This window comes from Lotus japonicus, chromosome 2, assembly GCF_012489685.1.
Source record: "Lotus japonicus ecotype B-129 chromosome 2, LjGifu_v1.2".
NCBI lineage: Eukaryota > Viridiplantae > Streptophyta > Magnoliopsida > Fabales > Fabaceae > Lotus > Lotus japonicus.
The window spans coordinates 17,020,478-17,033,428 of NC_080042.1; the positions used below are offsets into that span (position 1 = coordinate 17,020,478).

The window sequence follows — 12,951 nt, forward strand, 5'->3', positions numbered from 1 at the left end:
ACCAGCAACTGAAATCTGGAAAACATATCCTCAATGGACTCGCTAGGCTCCATGATGAAGGATTCATACTTCTGGATCAAAGACAGCGCCTTTGATTCTTTCACTTTCTTATTTCCTTCATGAGACATCTCAAGGAATCAAAGATGCCCTTGGCAAACTCACAATCTGTAATCTTTTGGTACTCTTCATAGGAAATAGCACTAAGAAGAATAGCTCTAGCTTTGTGGTGCTGTGAGTAGAGCTTATTTTGCTCAGCAGTCATCTCTGATCTGGAGATCTTCTTGCCATCTGCATCAACTGGACGCTCATAGTCATCCACAATGATATCCCAGAGATCTGCATCGAAGCCCAGAAAGAAACTTTCTATTCTGTCTTTCCAATATTCGAACCTTTGACCATCGAACATGGGAGACTTTGCATTGTAGCCATCTTTTTGAGTTTCACTGGTGGTAGCCATTTGTTTTTCACTTCGGCCCGGATCACTGAACACTATTAGGTGTGGTAATCAGAACTTGTGCTCTGATACCAATTGAAGGTATGAAAAAACGGTAGAAAGGGGGGGTTTGAATAACGTTTTCAGAGTAAAACTTCCACCTTAAGATTTTATCAAATCTTTCGAGAACAAATAAAGTGCTTAAGATCAGACATAGAAAAACACACAAAGATTTTATCCTGGTTCACTTGATGAATCACTCAAGCTAGTCCAGTCCACCCGTTAAGGTGATTTCTTCCTTCTTAGAATGAAGGCAATCCACTAATCAGGTAATTGTTACAACTGCACTTGAAACCTACAAGTGACTAACAATACACTGACTTAGCTCACACTAAGATTCACTCTCTTAGTCTTCTCTAGGATCCGATCAACCTTGATCTCCTAAAGGTAAACTAAACATCTGTTTAAGAAAGATTGTTTACAAAGAAATTGCTTCTAAAAAGCTTGTAGTAAACACAATGAATTCAAAGATGAAAGAATGCTTAGAAGGTTTGAATATAGCTTGCGCGTATGAGATTATTCCAACCGCATCTTTCAATCTTCACCCTCTATTTATACTCCAAGGATTAGGGTTTGAACATTGCATGAGAATGCTACCGTTGGAGGGCAGTCCTGGAATTTCCAGCTTCTGTTGTGGCTGAGAATGTTAGGTTAGGTCGTCAGGATAGTACATTTGCTTTTGTACTTTGGATAGTGACTTGACCTTTAACCCAGTAGACTTCTGATCAGAGGAATGCTTCGTGTTGGAACTTGTGAAGCTTGTTGATCAGAGTCAGAGGGAAGCATGGATCCTCTGACCGTTGTACCTTCTGATTCTGAACTCAGAGGAGAAGTACTTGGTCTTCAGAGCCATTATGCTTCTATACTTCAGGGTCTCCACTTTTCAGCTTCTGGATCTTCAGAGTCTTCTACACCATCAGAACATCTGAACCTTCAGAGTGTCTGGGTTGTCAGAACGTCTGGATCTTCAGAACTTCAAGTGACTGAGTCCATATCAGAGCTTGTTTGACTTCAGATCTTCTGAAGCTTTTCTACTGTTCAGATTGAACATAGAGTTTGCGAAAGCGTTGCTTGGGTCACTCTTTAAGCACATTGCTTCTGATTTGTGTGAGATTGGATTAAGGTCAGAGCCTGTAAAAGCACACTCAGAAAAACACGTAAGAGTACCATAATTGTTCATACTAAAATGTTAACTTGTAATCAACAAAACATAGAGTTGTACTACTCGATCAAAACTTGATCTTACAGTTTCCCTCCCAAATCTGACCAAATTTCACATTGGTTCGTTTACGAGCCAAAACACTGTTGGGTGAGTTTCTTGACCCCATATCAATATTACAGTCAAAATTCACCAAATTACGCGTAGATCATCATAATTATAAGAAAAATATATATTCAACCCTCGAATAATAATTCGAAGGCAAAATAGTGCTCTGAGCTAAAACGCATCGGTTTGACCGATTTTCAAAGTGCATCCAAATTCTCCGACGAACAAAGAATGAAAAACTTGAAAAATAACACATTTGATTAAAAGGAGATTGTTGTGGTCATGGGAAGTCTGATTGTTGTTTTGATGTTGAGCAAATTCCCCCTCCCACATGCAATTTTTGCTGAATGATGCCTCTCGGGTTGCATCCCTAAGAGTAGTGTAGTTTATCTTTTCTGAGTGGTGTGCAAAGACCAAAGGGATGACAGTGTACTTGTGTCTGTATATCCTTTTTGACTAAATGAATTGGATAACACGTAACTAATACCTTGATAAATTACAACTACTTTGATACAAGACACGTAACTAAACAACGACTTATATAATGTACCAAAAGAGCAAAAAATATTAGTATTACCAGTCAGAAGTGAATTGATATAGTTGTCGTTGCATATTCACCGTGTTCATTCTTCCAACTCCAAACGAATCACCACACGCAAACACTTCCCAATGTCTTCACCGTCGCTGGCCACCGTCTCCGCCGTCTCCAACTCAACTCCGCCGTTCGACCGCGCCAAAGCCGTCAAGGAATTCGACGAGTCCAAGACCGGAGTCAAGGGCCTCATCGATTCCGGAATCAAGACCATCCCCTCTTTCTTCGTTCACCCGCCAGAAACCCTCTCCGACCTCAAACCCCGACCCGAATCCGATTCCAAACCCGAAATCCCAACCATCGACCTCGCCGCCGTGAACGAATCCCGCGCCGCTGTTGTGGATCAGATCCGCCGTGCGGCGAGCAGTGTTGGATTCTTCCAGGTGGTTAACCACGGCGTCCCGCTGGACCTCCTCCGCCGCACTGTTGCCGCCATCAAGGCGTTTCACGAGCAGCCGGAGGAGGAGAGGGCGCGGGTGTACACTAGGGAAATGGGCACGGGAGTGTCGTACATATCCAACGTGGATCTCTTCCAGTCAAAAGCTGCCAGCTGGCGCGACACACTGCAGCTTAGGATGGGGCCGACCGCAGTTGATCAAAGCATGATTCCAGAAGGTAGCAATTCTATTTATTTGTGGCATTTTTTTTCTTCTTTTGTCTTTGTTCGGAACTGGTCAATTCCGTTGGGAAAGTGTATTGGACTCTATCCACAAATGATTTTAGAAATCATCATTCAAAACACAACACGTTTCTGTGTTCAATCTTTTGATTGAGTTTGCAATTGAAAATGTTTTTAAACTTAAGATTTGTGCCTTTTTAGGTTAATTGTATGAATTTAATAACTAATTCAAGTTTAAACATGTACGTTGATGTAGTGGTTCCCTTAAGCTAGCGTAGAGTTCGATTCTTAATTTTTGTAAATGAAAAAAACTCCTTAGTAAGCCTCTTTAGTCACTCTTATTGAATATGTGTTTGATTGCGGTTTTAGTTTTCGCTATTTAAAGATAGTTATTAAATTATTTTTTTGAAAACTGTTTTCCATAGGAATAGAAGAAAAAGACTGCTTAAAAGAGATGCTTTTTAACATTAAAAAGATTATAATTTTGAAAACTAAAATCTGATACAGAAAACATCTCTAATTCTTCTAATGAATAATTTTCAAAAGCTATAATCAAACAAGCCATTAGTTTGTGAGATATCTTGGTTAAGAAGGAAAAAAAACTAATTTGAGTTTAATATAAATTAAGTTCTTATTCTATATTAATTTGTGTGTTGTGTTATAATTTAATTTTTTTTTGATTGAGTGTTATAATTTAATTTATTATCTTAAAAAATTAATTTTTTATATTCTTGGTGACTTATATTCTCATGCACGACATATAAAACATAATTTGTATTTATATAATATGCATGTTGGTGAATGTGACTGAAGTTTGCAGGCAGGAGGTGATGGAGTGGGACAAGGAAGTGGTGCGGGTGGGAGAAGTTTTGTATGGTTTGCTAAGTGAAGGGTTGGGATTAGATGCGGGAAGGCTCAGCGAGATGGGTTTGGTGCAAGGGAGGGTGATGGTGGGTCACTATTACCCCTTTTGCCCTCAGCCTGATCTAACGGTGGGACTCAATTCTCATGCGGATCCAGGGGCGCTTACGGTGGTGCTGCAGGATCATATTGGTGGGTTGCAGGTTAGGACCACAGAGGGGTGGGTTGATGTCAAGCCTCTGGATGGAGCTTTGGTTATTAACATTGGAGATTTACTTCAGGTCACATATTTTCTTTCCCTCTATTTTATTTTCTTCTAGTTTTCAAAATTCTGAATGGAATAAAGACATGACAAAAGGAATAAATGTGTGTTTAGATGCCAATTGAACTAACTTTCATCCCAGTTCACCAGAAGAGTTCTGTTACTTTCTTTTATCTCAAAGTACTTGCTAAAATTCATTTGCTTGATGTCAATGGATTTCCAAACCATATCTTAAGTGCCCATTTGGTTTAACACAATTGGGGCGGAAAATACTCATCCTAGTTCACTAGCAGATAAGCAAGATTTTGACACTTTAACTCAAGTGTTATCGATATTGAGTTCAATGGAAATCTATAAGTGTTGATGGAATGTAATGTTTGGGAAATAAATGTCTATAGGTTACTCTTTTTTAACTAGTAAATTAATCTTCAAAAATAAAATGTCAGTCATGTCAGATTTTGAATAATATAAATTTTGCTAAAGGTTTCTGAATGATATTTTAGCAATCAAATCTATCTCTGAGCATGCATTTGATCGGTTAAATTAGTTTTTAAAATGTTAGTGAAAGACTAATTTGATTGATCACATGTGAAAAAACTAATTTCTGTTGTGTAGGAACTAATATAATAACTAAAACTTTACTTCTTTTAAGAGAATGATCTTACTTTGTACTCCTTGTTAACCTTATAGTGAATAATAACGATTTCTTAGTTATAGAATATTGTCCTATTTTAGCACTGTTAGTTTTGCCTGTTTGTCATTTGCTTCCAAATGTTCTATTGCACTCAAGACACAGAAATAGAATACAGAGCACGTTTGGGATTTGTTTTGGGCTGGGGATGACTTACTATCCAAACATATTTCTAGAATAATTTACTTCTGTTTTCTGTTGAAGTCCCAAATTGATTAGAGATATAGCTAAATTAGTCCTTATTAATGGTAGGGGCAACCCTCAACCCTAATCTAGCTTTTGCGATAAAGTTATAGGTCTAACCCGAATTCTAGTAACCTACGGCTAAATTACCTTAACAAGTTATATGAAATGTTTTACAATCCTAACCTTTTATCATTTGGATTTCTCATGTCCATCACTTTGTGTCTCAGATAATTTCTAACGAGGAATATAAGAGTGCTGATCATAGGGTGTTAGCCAATTCTGCTAATGAGCCACGAGTCTCGGTGGCTGTTTTCCTCAACCCGGGTAACAGGGAGAAGCTGTTTGGACCTTTGCCAGAGCTAACATCAGCAGAGAAGCCAGCTCTTTATAGGAATTTCACTCTCGATGAATTCCTGACCAGATTCTTCAAGAAAGAGCTGGATGGTAAGTCATTGACAAATTACTTCAGGCAGTGATGTTCATACAGCTATTGCTGGGTTATATTTGTAAAAAGTCAAGTATATTGTAAAAGTACATTTGTTGCTAGTAATAAAACAATGCAAGGGTTCTAACATGGGTGTGTATGGAAAACTAAAATTGTTGTTAGACGTCATATCCACTTTTGTAATCTTTGTCTCGAAAGGGATTCTAGAACAATGTTTTTCTTTTGTCAATTCTAGAACAATGTTTTAAAAGCTGGAATGTCATTGAACCGATGAGTGCATTGATTCATGATTTATCGGTTCATTCATAATCGAACCTAGCCGAACAGAAATATTTAAATATATCTTTTGAAGGCTTAAATAAGTTTTTAGTCCTCTGTTCTACAATTCCATTTAATTTAGTAATTTGGTTTTGGTTCCCACTATTAACAATTAATGTGGCTCCCAGAAATCCACAACACCATTGTCAGCAATTCTAAGTCATTGTCAACTAACTTTTACTAAAAGTTAGTTCTAATGGAGTACCTAGCTTTAAAAGAAAAAAAATTCCCACCACTACGTGACACGTCGTAAAGTTAAATTGTGCAACAGTTTTTTTTTTATAAGCAAAATTGTGCAACAGTAAGAATTTTTTCTCATTAAGTGAGATAACCATTAGAACTAACTTTTAGTAAAATAGGCTTCATAGATTTTTTTTTAGGTGAGGGCAAAAGTCCAGACAGACAAGGCTACACAAGCCTAAAACAAGAAGCTCCTAAAGATTCAACCCCCCCCATGAAGCACGGACACGACACGGGTACCACGACACGGCGAACTCCAAAAAATAAGACACGGGGACACTGCGTATATATGCATATATATATATATATATTAAAAAATAAAAAATTATATATCTATATATATCATAATATCAAAAAGCAAAAAGAGAACTATATTCATAAAATAAAGAGAACATATGATCAACAAGAAAACAACTATTGTTATTAAAAACCTAAACAAAGAGAGGTTGGAATTAAGGTTAAGAGTGACAAGTGACAATTAACAAATTAATCTCATTACAACTATGACAATGAGCTTCACCGAAAAGATACTAAGAAGCTTCAATTTACAATTTAAGCACTTTCTACTTTATCTCTAAAACAAGAGAGCTAATCTATCTAGAGGCTCCCTCCTCTTGCTTGATCATCACCATCATCATCATCATTAAAAAACATAGCCTCTACTATTTAAAATGTATTTTTTATTGAAGTTTAAAAAAAAATTAAAAAACTAATATAGGTGTCATGAGAGGTGTCTAGCCGTGAAGGAGTGTCAGCTCAATTTCAGAGAGATGTCCGAACCGTGTCCAAGCCTAAAAAAATATTTTGTAAATCCGATACCTCCAACAAGTGTCGGACACATGTCCAACATGTGTCGGCAAAGCATCGGTGTCGCTCCCGTGTCGGACACTTGGACACGCCATTATCCAGAAGTGTCCGTGCTTCCTAGATCACCTCTAATAAGAGGAAGAAGCAGGGGAGGCACATTCTCACTTATCAAAAACTAAGTGTTGACATTGCAGACCCAGCTTAGCAAGTGCGTCAGAGCGTACTTATTAATCTCTCTATAGATTTCTGAAAGGAGATATTCCAATTCTGAGAAGCCGGATCCGAAATACTATGAACTAAATCAGCACAAGGATGGCTCAAAAGGCATCCAGCCGTGATTAAATCAAAAGCTTCCTTGGAAGTTGGAATCCATTTTAACCAGAACATTTGATAAACCTATCAAAAGCCAGTCTCAGGCCTTTCAAGACTCCCCAAAGCTTAGCTCTAAGAGAATTATAGAATCCCAAATTACATGCAAAGCCCTTAAGAACCTGCCTCGATAATCCCTTTGAAACCTTCATAGGCTTCATAGAATTATTTTAGATACATTGCAATGGTGACATGACCCTCTATTTTCCACATCATTGGCTAACAATGAAATATTATTAGTGAGGACTGAAACTAAGTATTTATGAAAAACAAAAAAAATAAATCAAATGGTAGAGCCCAAAACCAAATAAATGTACAAAAAAAAACAAAAAAAAAACCTCATTTAAGCCTATTTTAAATTAAGTTTTAAAATAACAAAATATCATATTGCATGTTACACAACACAAGGGGTGACACAAGTGGTGAATGTGCATTTCCTTAAGGGATTTCACCTAGGCTTCTAGCCCGGGTTCGATCCCCTCTGAGGTCAAAAATAAAAACCTTTGTGGCCAGGGACATCACTCCCGTATCCCGAGCCAGATTAGTCACGTGGGGCTCCTTTTCCCCATGGAGACTGGTGGCCAAAGGAGCAAACAAAAAATATTGCATGTTACACATCCTTATGTGGAAATTTAAGAATTTACAAGCTAAAATTCCAACATTGCAAACCATTTTGAAGTTTGTGATTGATCTTCACAAGGAAACTTGAATATTTTCAAAGCGAAGGCCAGTTAAAGCATAAAATCCAAAATTTAAACTGCAACCTATTCTTCCCATCCTTCAGACAATTGCAATAACATGATGTGAAAAGCCTCACAAGTCACAAGTGTGTTATATATATATGTTGACATAAGGTTGGACCATAAGTTATGCTTCATACAAATATCAAAACATGTGATCAAAGATATACTCATTCCGCAATCATACCTTTATTTCTTATTATTTCCAAACCATTCGGCCATCTCTTCATCATCAGTGCTCAAGTTATCAGCAGAACAAAACTCATCATCAGTACTCAAGTTATGAGCAGAACAAAACTCATCATCTGATTCACTTTGCCACAAATGCATTTTGCTCTCTTTTAGAGCCTTATTCTTATATTCTTCTCTCCTTAGTGGCTCAGACAACTCAGACTTACCTCCAGCAATAGGAAAATCTAAAATTTGAACAGGATAATTCGAACTATTTAAGCACTTGTGATTTTCAGTTCCATCCTCCACAAATCTCCGCTCTCTATTCCTGTTCTTTCTTTCTGACATCGTTGATGATTCGTCACTACTATCACGCCGATCTTCCACGAATTTTCTATTCTTGTGGTTGTTTTTAACTTCTTGCTCTTGTTGAGGAGTGTTTGAAGCATTTGACATCTTAGGTCGTCTATGATCACATTTCAAGCAAGCCATGTTTCTTCTGAAGTTAATGTAGTTGCAGCTACACAAACAATATTTCCATTTCAGTACCACATAATACAAAAAGACAGGTCATTGACAAAACTTAGAGACAGTTCTATACATGTTTATAGGGTTGTCCTATTAGAACATGACATGTGGGTTGAAAAGGGGGAAGTTATTATATTTAGGGCAAATTGCACTGACCTCCCATAAGGTTTATCATTGTTACACTGACCCTCCCCCTCTATTATTTAACAAGACACTAACCACCCTTACTTTATTGGGAACATTTACACTAACCTCCCCTGAGATTTATCACTATTGCACTGACCTCCCTTATGATTCATCTTTACAACACTCGACACCCCTCTATTATTCTAAATGATATATGAAAGAGGGGTGTCAATGCATTTTGCAAAATAGAGGGGAGGTCAGTGCAATAATGATAAACCTCCTAGGAGGTAAGTGCAATTTACCCTAATATAACCAAATTAATAAACATGTATAGTACTGCAGGTAAGTTTTGTCCTCATTTACAACAACTCAAGCAAGATAAAAATATTTAAAGAGAACGTACGAGTCACATTCCCACTCCCCTGGATTAATTTGACGATTAGAAGGGTTCTCTTTGCATAGCAAACATCTTGTGTTCCTTGCAAAATTTAGGAAGTTGCATCTGCAGAAATCAAATTAATGGCTTTAATTAGAAATTAAATACTAGTTATATAAAGCTACATAATATGAACAGCCATTACTTATTGCATATCCAGTCTCCCTTCTTCAAAGGTAAGTGATTGTTATCCTCTTTCAACTGCTTGATTTTTTCCTCACAAAAGCAATCACAGTGCAAGCACCTGATGTTTCTAGCAAAGTTGAGGAAATTGCATCTAGCCAATGGAAGTATGAAATGGAAATGTAAGAAAGTGAAGGAGAAGTTACTGCAAGATATAAAGTGAGCACTCAATTTGGTCCCCCATTAGACTTTTTGTGAGGCAGTTTAGTCCCTGAAAGCTGAAAATCACTCTTTTGTTCCTCAAAGATGAAAAAAGGCGATAGTTTTAGTCCTTTTCAGAAACTAAATTAATGTTGCAAGAGGGTTAAATTGATCACCTTTTTCATTGGAGGGACAAAAAGGTTATTTCCATCTTTCAGGGACTAAAGGGACTGACCCGACATTTTTCACGGACAGAATTGATTGTTCACTCGCAAGATATATAACAAAAAATAACTAGTGGATGGAAATTAAGCTACTTGGGGCAAATCCAGTCGCCCTGCTTCATTGGAACATTTTTTTTGCCTTTGGCTTGCAGATTGGGGTGGACTTGTTCATTGACAGCCTCTGTGGTGTCTGGAAAATTAGAATTTTTGTCTTCATTACTGTGGTCAACTATTTCTTTCAGCAGTCTTCTCACAGATTCTGTTACCTGTTTCTTCAGACATGGCTTGTTCTCCACCGAAGCAATAATTGAGTCAAGCCCATAAGTTAAAATAATACGCATAACATCCACAGTTCTTCCACCTTCATCTTCACGTGCGTTCACAAAGGCCCTTTCACAGTCCCCTCTCAAATTGCACGAGCTGCACACCTGGTCGAAGCACCAGTCCATGAAGTTTCTAGTTATTGAATGAAGGTAAGGAAAAAAATTGCTGGACATAGAGAAGAAAGAAAATTTTAAGTACATAATCAACAAGAATAAATGACTAAGGAAAACTTGGTCATCACCTACATTTCCCTCATCAATGCCCAAATATGCTCTCAGACGCTTTCCAGAGTTGATCACTTTCCTATCTAAGCTTGGACATCCAAATACTACAGTAGATGCTATATCTTTTCGAGACAAAACCCTGTCAAAAAAAGTCATTTCGGGGAAAAAAAGATCTTTAACCCAGAAAGAAGGAATTAAAAAAACTGTTGTGCATAAATTACCACTGATACTTCAAATAACAATAATTTTAAAAAAGCGTGAAACCTTCATAGACTTATGTCCATCAACAATAAACTCATAAATCTTTAAATCCACACTAAACTAAGCTTCTTCTCTTACAAGTTATAACCTTAAGAGTGGAAAACATTATGCTGTGCTAATGACAGCTAGTAACGTTTAAAAATACACCCCCTTTAAGACATGGCATAAAGCTCTGACTCTACAGTTTTCTGTATTTGATATGATGATGTTTTAAAAAGAAAATACTCATAGGACTGGATATGGTATACACGGAAGCCTGAAACTCGCTAGGTTTGTAACGACCGGGACATTGTAGATGATCTTGAAGTGTTCCTATCGTCCTTTAATTCACAAATGTTTGTCACTGTCTTTCTTCTAAAACAAATTCAAAAGCATCAAGTAAGAACTAATGCCCACATCCATTCTAATCCTTACTTTCATGCACACTGTTCTTTTCAACATTTTCGTTCTTTAAGATGACAGAAGCTCAAAATTAACAAAGTAATGTTACATCCTCACAGCCTCTACAATAAGTGAGTTATACCAACATCATCTGAAACACATGTTCCTCCCTCCTTGAGCCCATACACATACATAGGAGTGAACTACAAGTCACATGCCATGAAATATTCAATTAACTAAAAAATTTATGATGCCAACAAGCCAATGCTGAATTGGTAACAGCCAAAATCTTTATGAATTGTGTATGATGATGGTGTAATGTTCAATCAACAATTAGCCCGCATTCTGTCATTCTATACCTAGGTTCTTGCACATCCAATATACCAAAATTATTAACAACAGCAAAATCAAATATCTACATTATTCAGCTTTGAAATTAAAATCCTCCATGCTAACTGTTTATTACGCATACTACATTATTCAGCCAGATAACTCAGTTATAGCTGGTGAGATCAGCATTGGCGACAAAGATCAGTTTTTGACAGCTGAAAAATCCAGAATGAGGGCTCCTGATTATGCAGATTTAAGGTGTGAATAGAAGGGGTTAAAGGAGGCTAGGCAAAACACTGAGAATTGGATCTCTTTATAAACCTTCCTTTACTCCCTACATTTATTATTCTTCTTTGCCTTCCCACTCTAGAATTCCTCTAATTCCATAATTCTATCTTAATTTCAAGAGTCCAATTCATTCTACGAATATCAGTATAATTTGATTTCCTTCGTCACGACAGTTCTTTTAGTCCGTTACTCCATTCCATGGTAGTTTGTTAATTCAAACAACCATTCCACTGTCATATAGTCGTAAACTCAAACACCTTACCTGCACAATGCACACCCTAGACACCATATTCACAGCCAAGCACGCCTCTTTGCAAACACAAAAAGACAAAAAATTAAACAACAAAAACCCCAAAATTAAAGCAAAACCCCAGATTTTTATTTCTTAACAGTAATCCTCACAAGTTGAACTCTGGGATGAAGTTATAAATCTCTCTCCAAATCAATGACTCCAACATTACAAAACCCCATATCATGTTATACAATGCAACCAGCAAAAAGAACCTTTTTTATCATTATCATTTTTCATTTTCTAAGCTAAAACAAACACCTTGCCCACATATCTTAGCAAAGCCTTTTGCAAACACAACAAACCAATAACTAGACAATTAAAACCTCAAAATAACAAAACCCCAGATAATTTTTCACTTCAAATTTTATTTTTTTGTTACCTTACAAGATCAAAGTGGTCTCTCCCAAAATTCAAGCACGCAGTTCTAATAACATTGGCCTCTTTGGCTCCTATATCAGCATTCTTGAAGGGGTTTCCTTCAGCATGGAAGTATCCATTCTTGAGCAAGCACTCCATCAAACCGACCCATTCGGGCCAAGGATGCGAGACCTGAACCGCGGGTTCTGATTCTTCCCTCTTCCATCTCCATTCTTCTTCAACCTCGTTTAGCTTCGAAGCTGGACTGGCCACGCTGTGAGAGAGTGGGGAGGAGCTGAGAAACGCGCGAGCCCAACGTGGGTGGTGACCATGTTTCAATAGGTTTCGGATCATATTGCGTTTCATTCAGTGTTCCACGTTCGGTCCTGTTTGTTTGAGTTTAGTTCCACTACTTGACCCGGAACCACCCGTATCAATTCAATTTAAATATTGCTGGAAGAGTGGAAACTGTGTTGTATAATTTAAGTAAAAGATTTTTCATCTAAAAACAGAGAAGAGTAGTTTATATGGGATGATTCTTCTCACCATGAAAACTGAAAAGTAAGGAAAATTTTAATTTAATGAACATAAGGACTTGAAGAGTATAAAATTCATAATTTTGGACCTGAATAGCTTGAGATACTTCAAAGAGACCCCATAGGAAGGATCCTCTCAAGTGGATTTCTCTCAATTTTTCTAAAGTCGACATTTGTGGTGGTTGAAACCGCCACAAAAATGTTATAAGACGGCCACAAAATCTGTCAATTTTTTGCAGCAACATTTTGTGGCAGCTTG

General features: G+C 37.2%; 2 protein-coding genes across 2 annotated transcripts; one reads left to right on the forward strand and one right to left on the reverse strand.

The window, feature by feature from the left end:
- The first annotated feature begins 2,311 nt into the window (after nt 1–2,311).
- LOC130737700 (1-aminocyclopropane-1-carboxylate oxidase homolog 4-like) lies at nt 2,312–5,645 on the forward strand. The gene is made up of 3 exons (XM_057589527.1): nt 2,312–2,967; nt 3,785–4,113; nt 5,199–5,645. The coding sequence occupies exons 1-3, from the start codon at nt 2,430–2,432 to the stop codon at nt 5,445–5,447; spliced, it is 1,116 nt and encodes a 371-aa protein (XP_057445510.1). The 5' UTR covers nt 2,312–2,429; the 3' UTR covers nt 5,448–5,645.
- Nucleotides 5,646–7,949: 2,304 nt separating this feature from the next.
- Nucleotides 7,950–12,587, reverse strand: LOC130737701 (zinc finger protein VAR3, chloroplastic-like). Its single transcript, XM_057589528.1, has 6 exons — nt 12,179–12,587; nt 10,269–10,386; nt 9,793–10,127; nt 9,297–9,428; nt 9,119–9,217; nt 7,950–8,581 (listed from the first exon to the last, which is right to left on the reverse strand). The coding sequence occupies exons 1-6, from the start codon at nt 12,520–12,522 to the stop codon at nt 8,080–8,082; spliced, it is 1,530 nt and encodes a 509-aa protein (XP_057445511.1). The 5' UTR covers nt 12,523–12,587; the 3' UTR covers nt 7,950–8,079.
- Between the last annotated feature and the right edge of the window lie 364 nt (nt 12,588–12,951).

Excerpts from the sequence above, each read along its gene's own strand:
- LOC130737700 (XM_057589527.1), top strand. The coding sequence starts at position 2,430 with ATGTCTTCACCGTCGCTGGCCACCGTCTCCGCCGTCTCCAACTCAACT. Across the intron at positions 2,968-3,784 it reads TCAAAGCATGATTCCAGAAG|TTTGCAGGCAGGAGGTGATG; the intron begins GTAGCAATTCTA and ends ATGTGACTGAAG. Across the intron at positions 4,114-5,198 it reads ACATTGGAGATTTACTTCAG|ATAATTTCTAACGAGGAATA; the intron begins GTCACATATTTT and ends TTTGTGTCTCAG.
- LOC130737701 (XM_057589528.1), bottom strand. The coding sequence starts at position 12,522 with ATGAAACGCAATATGATCCGAAACCTATTGAAACATGGTCACCACCCA. Across the intron at positions 9,218-9,296 it reads GGAGACTGGATATGCAATAA|ATGCAACTTCCTAAATTTTG; the intron begins GTAATGGCTGTT and ends TGATTTCTGCAG. Across the intron at positions 8,582-9,118 it reads GGGGAGTGGGAATGTGACTC|CTGCAACTACATTAACTTCA; the intron begins GTACGTTCTCTT and ends TTGTTTGTGTAG.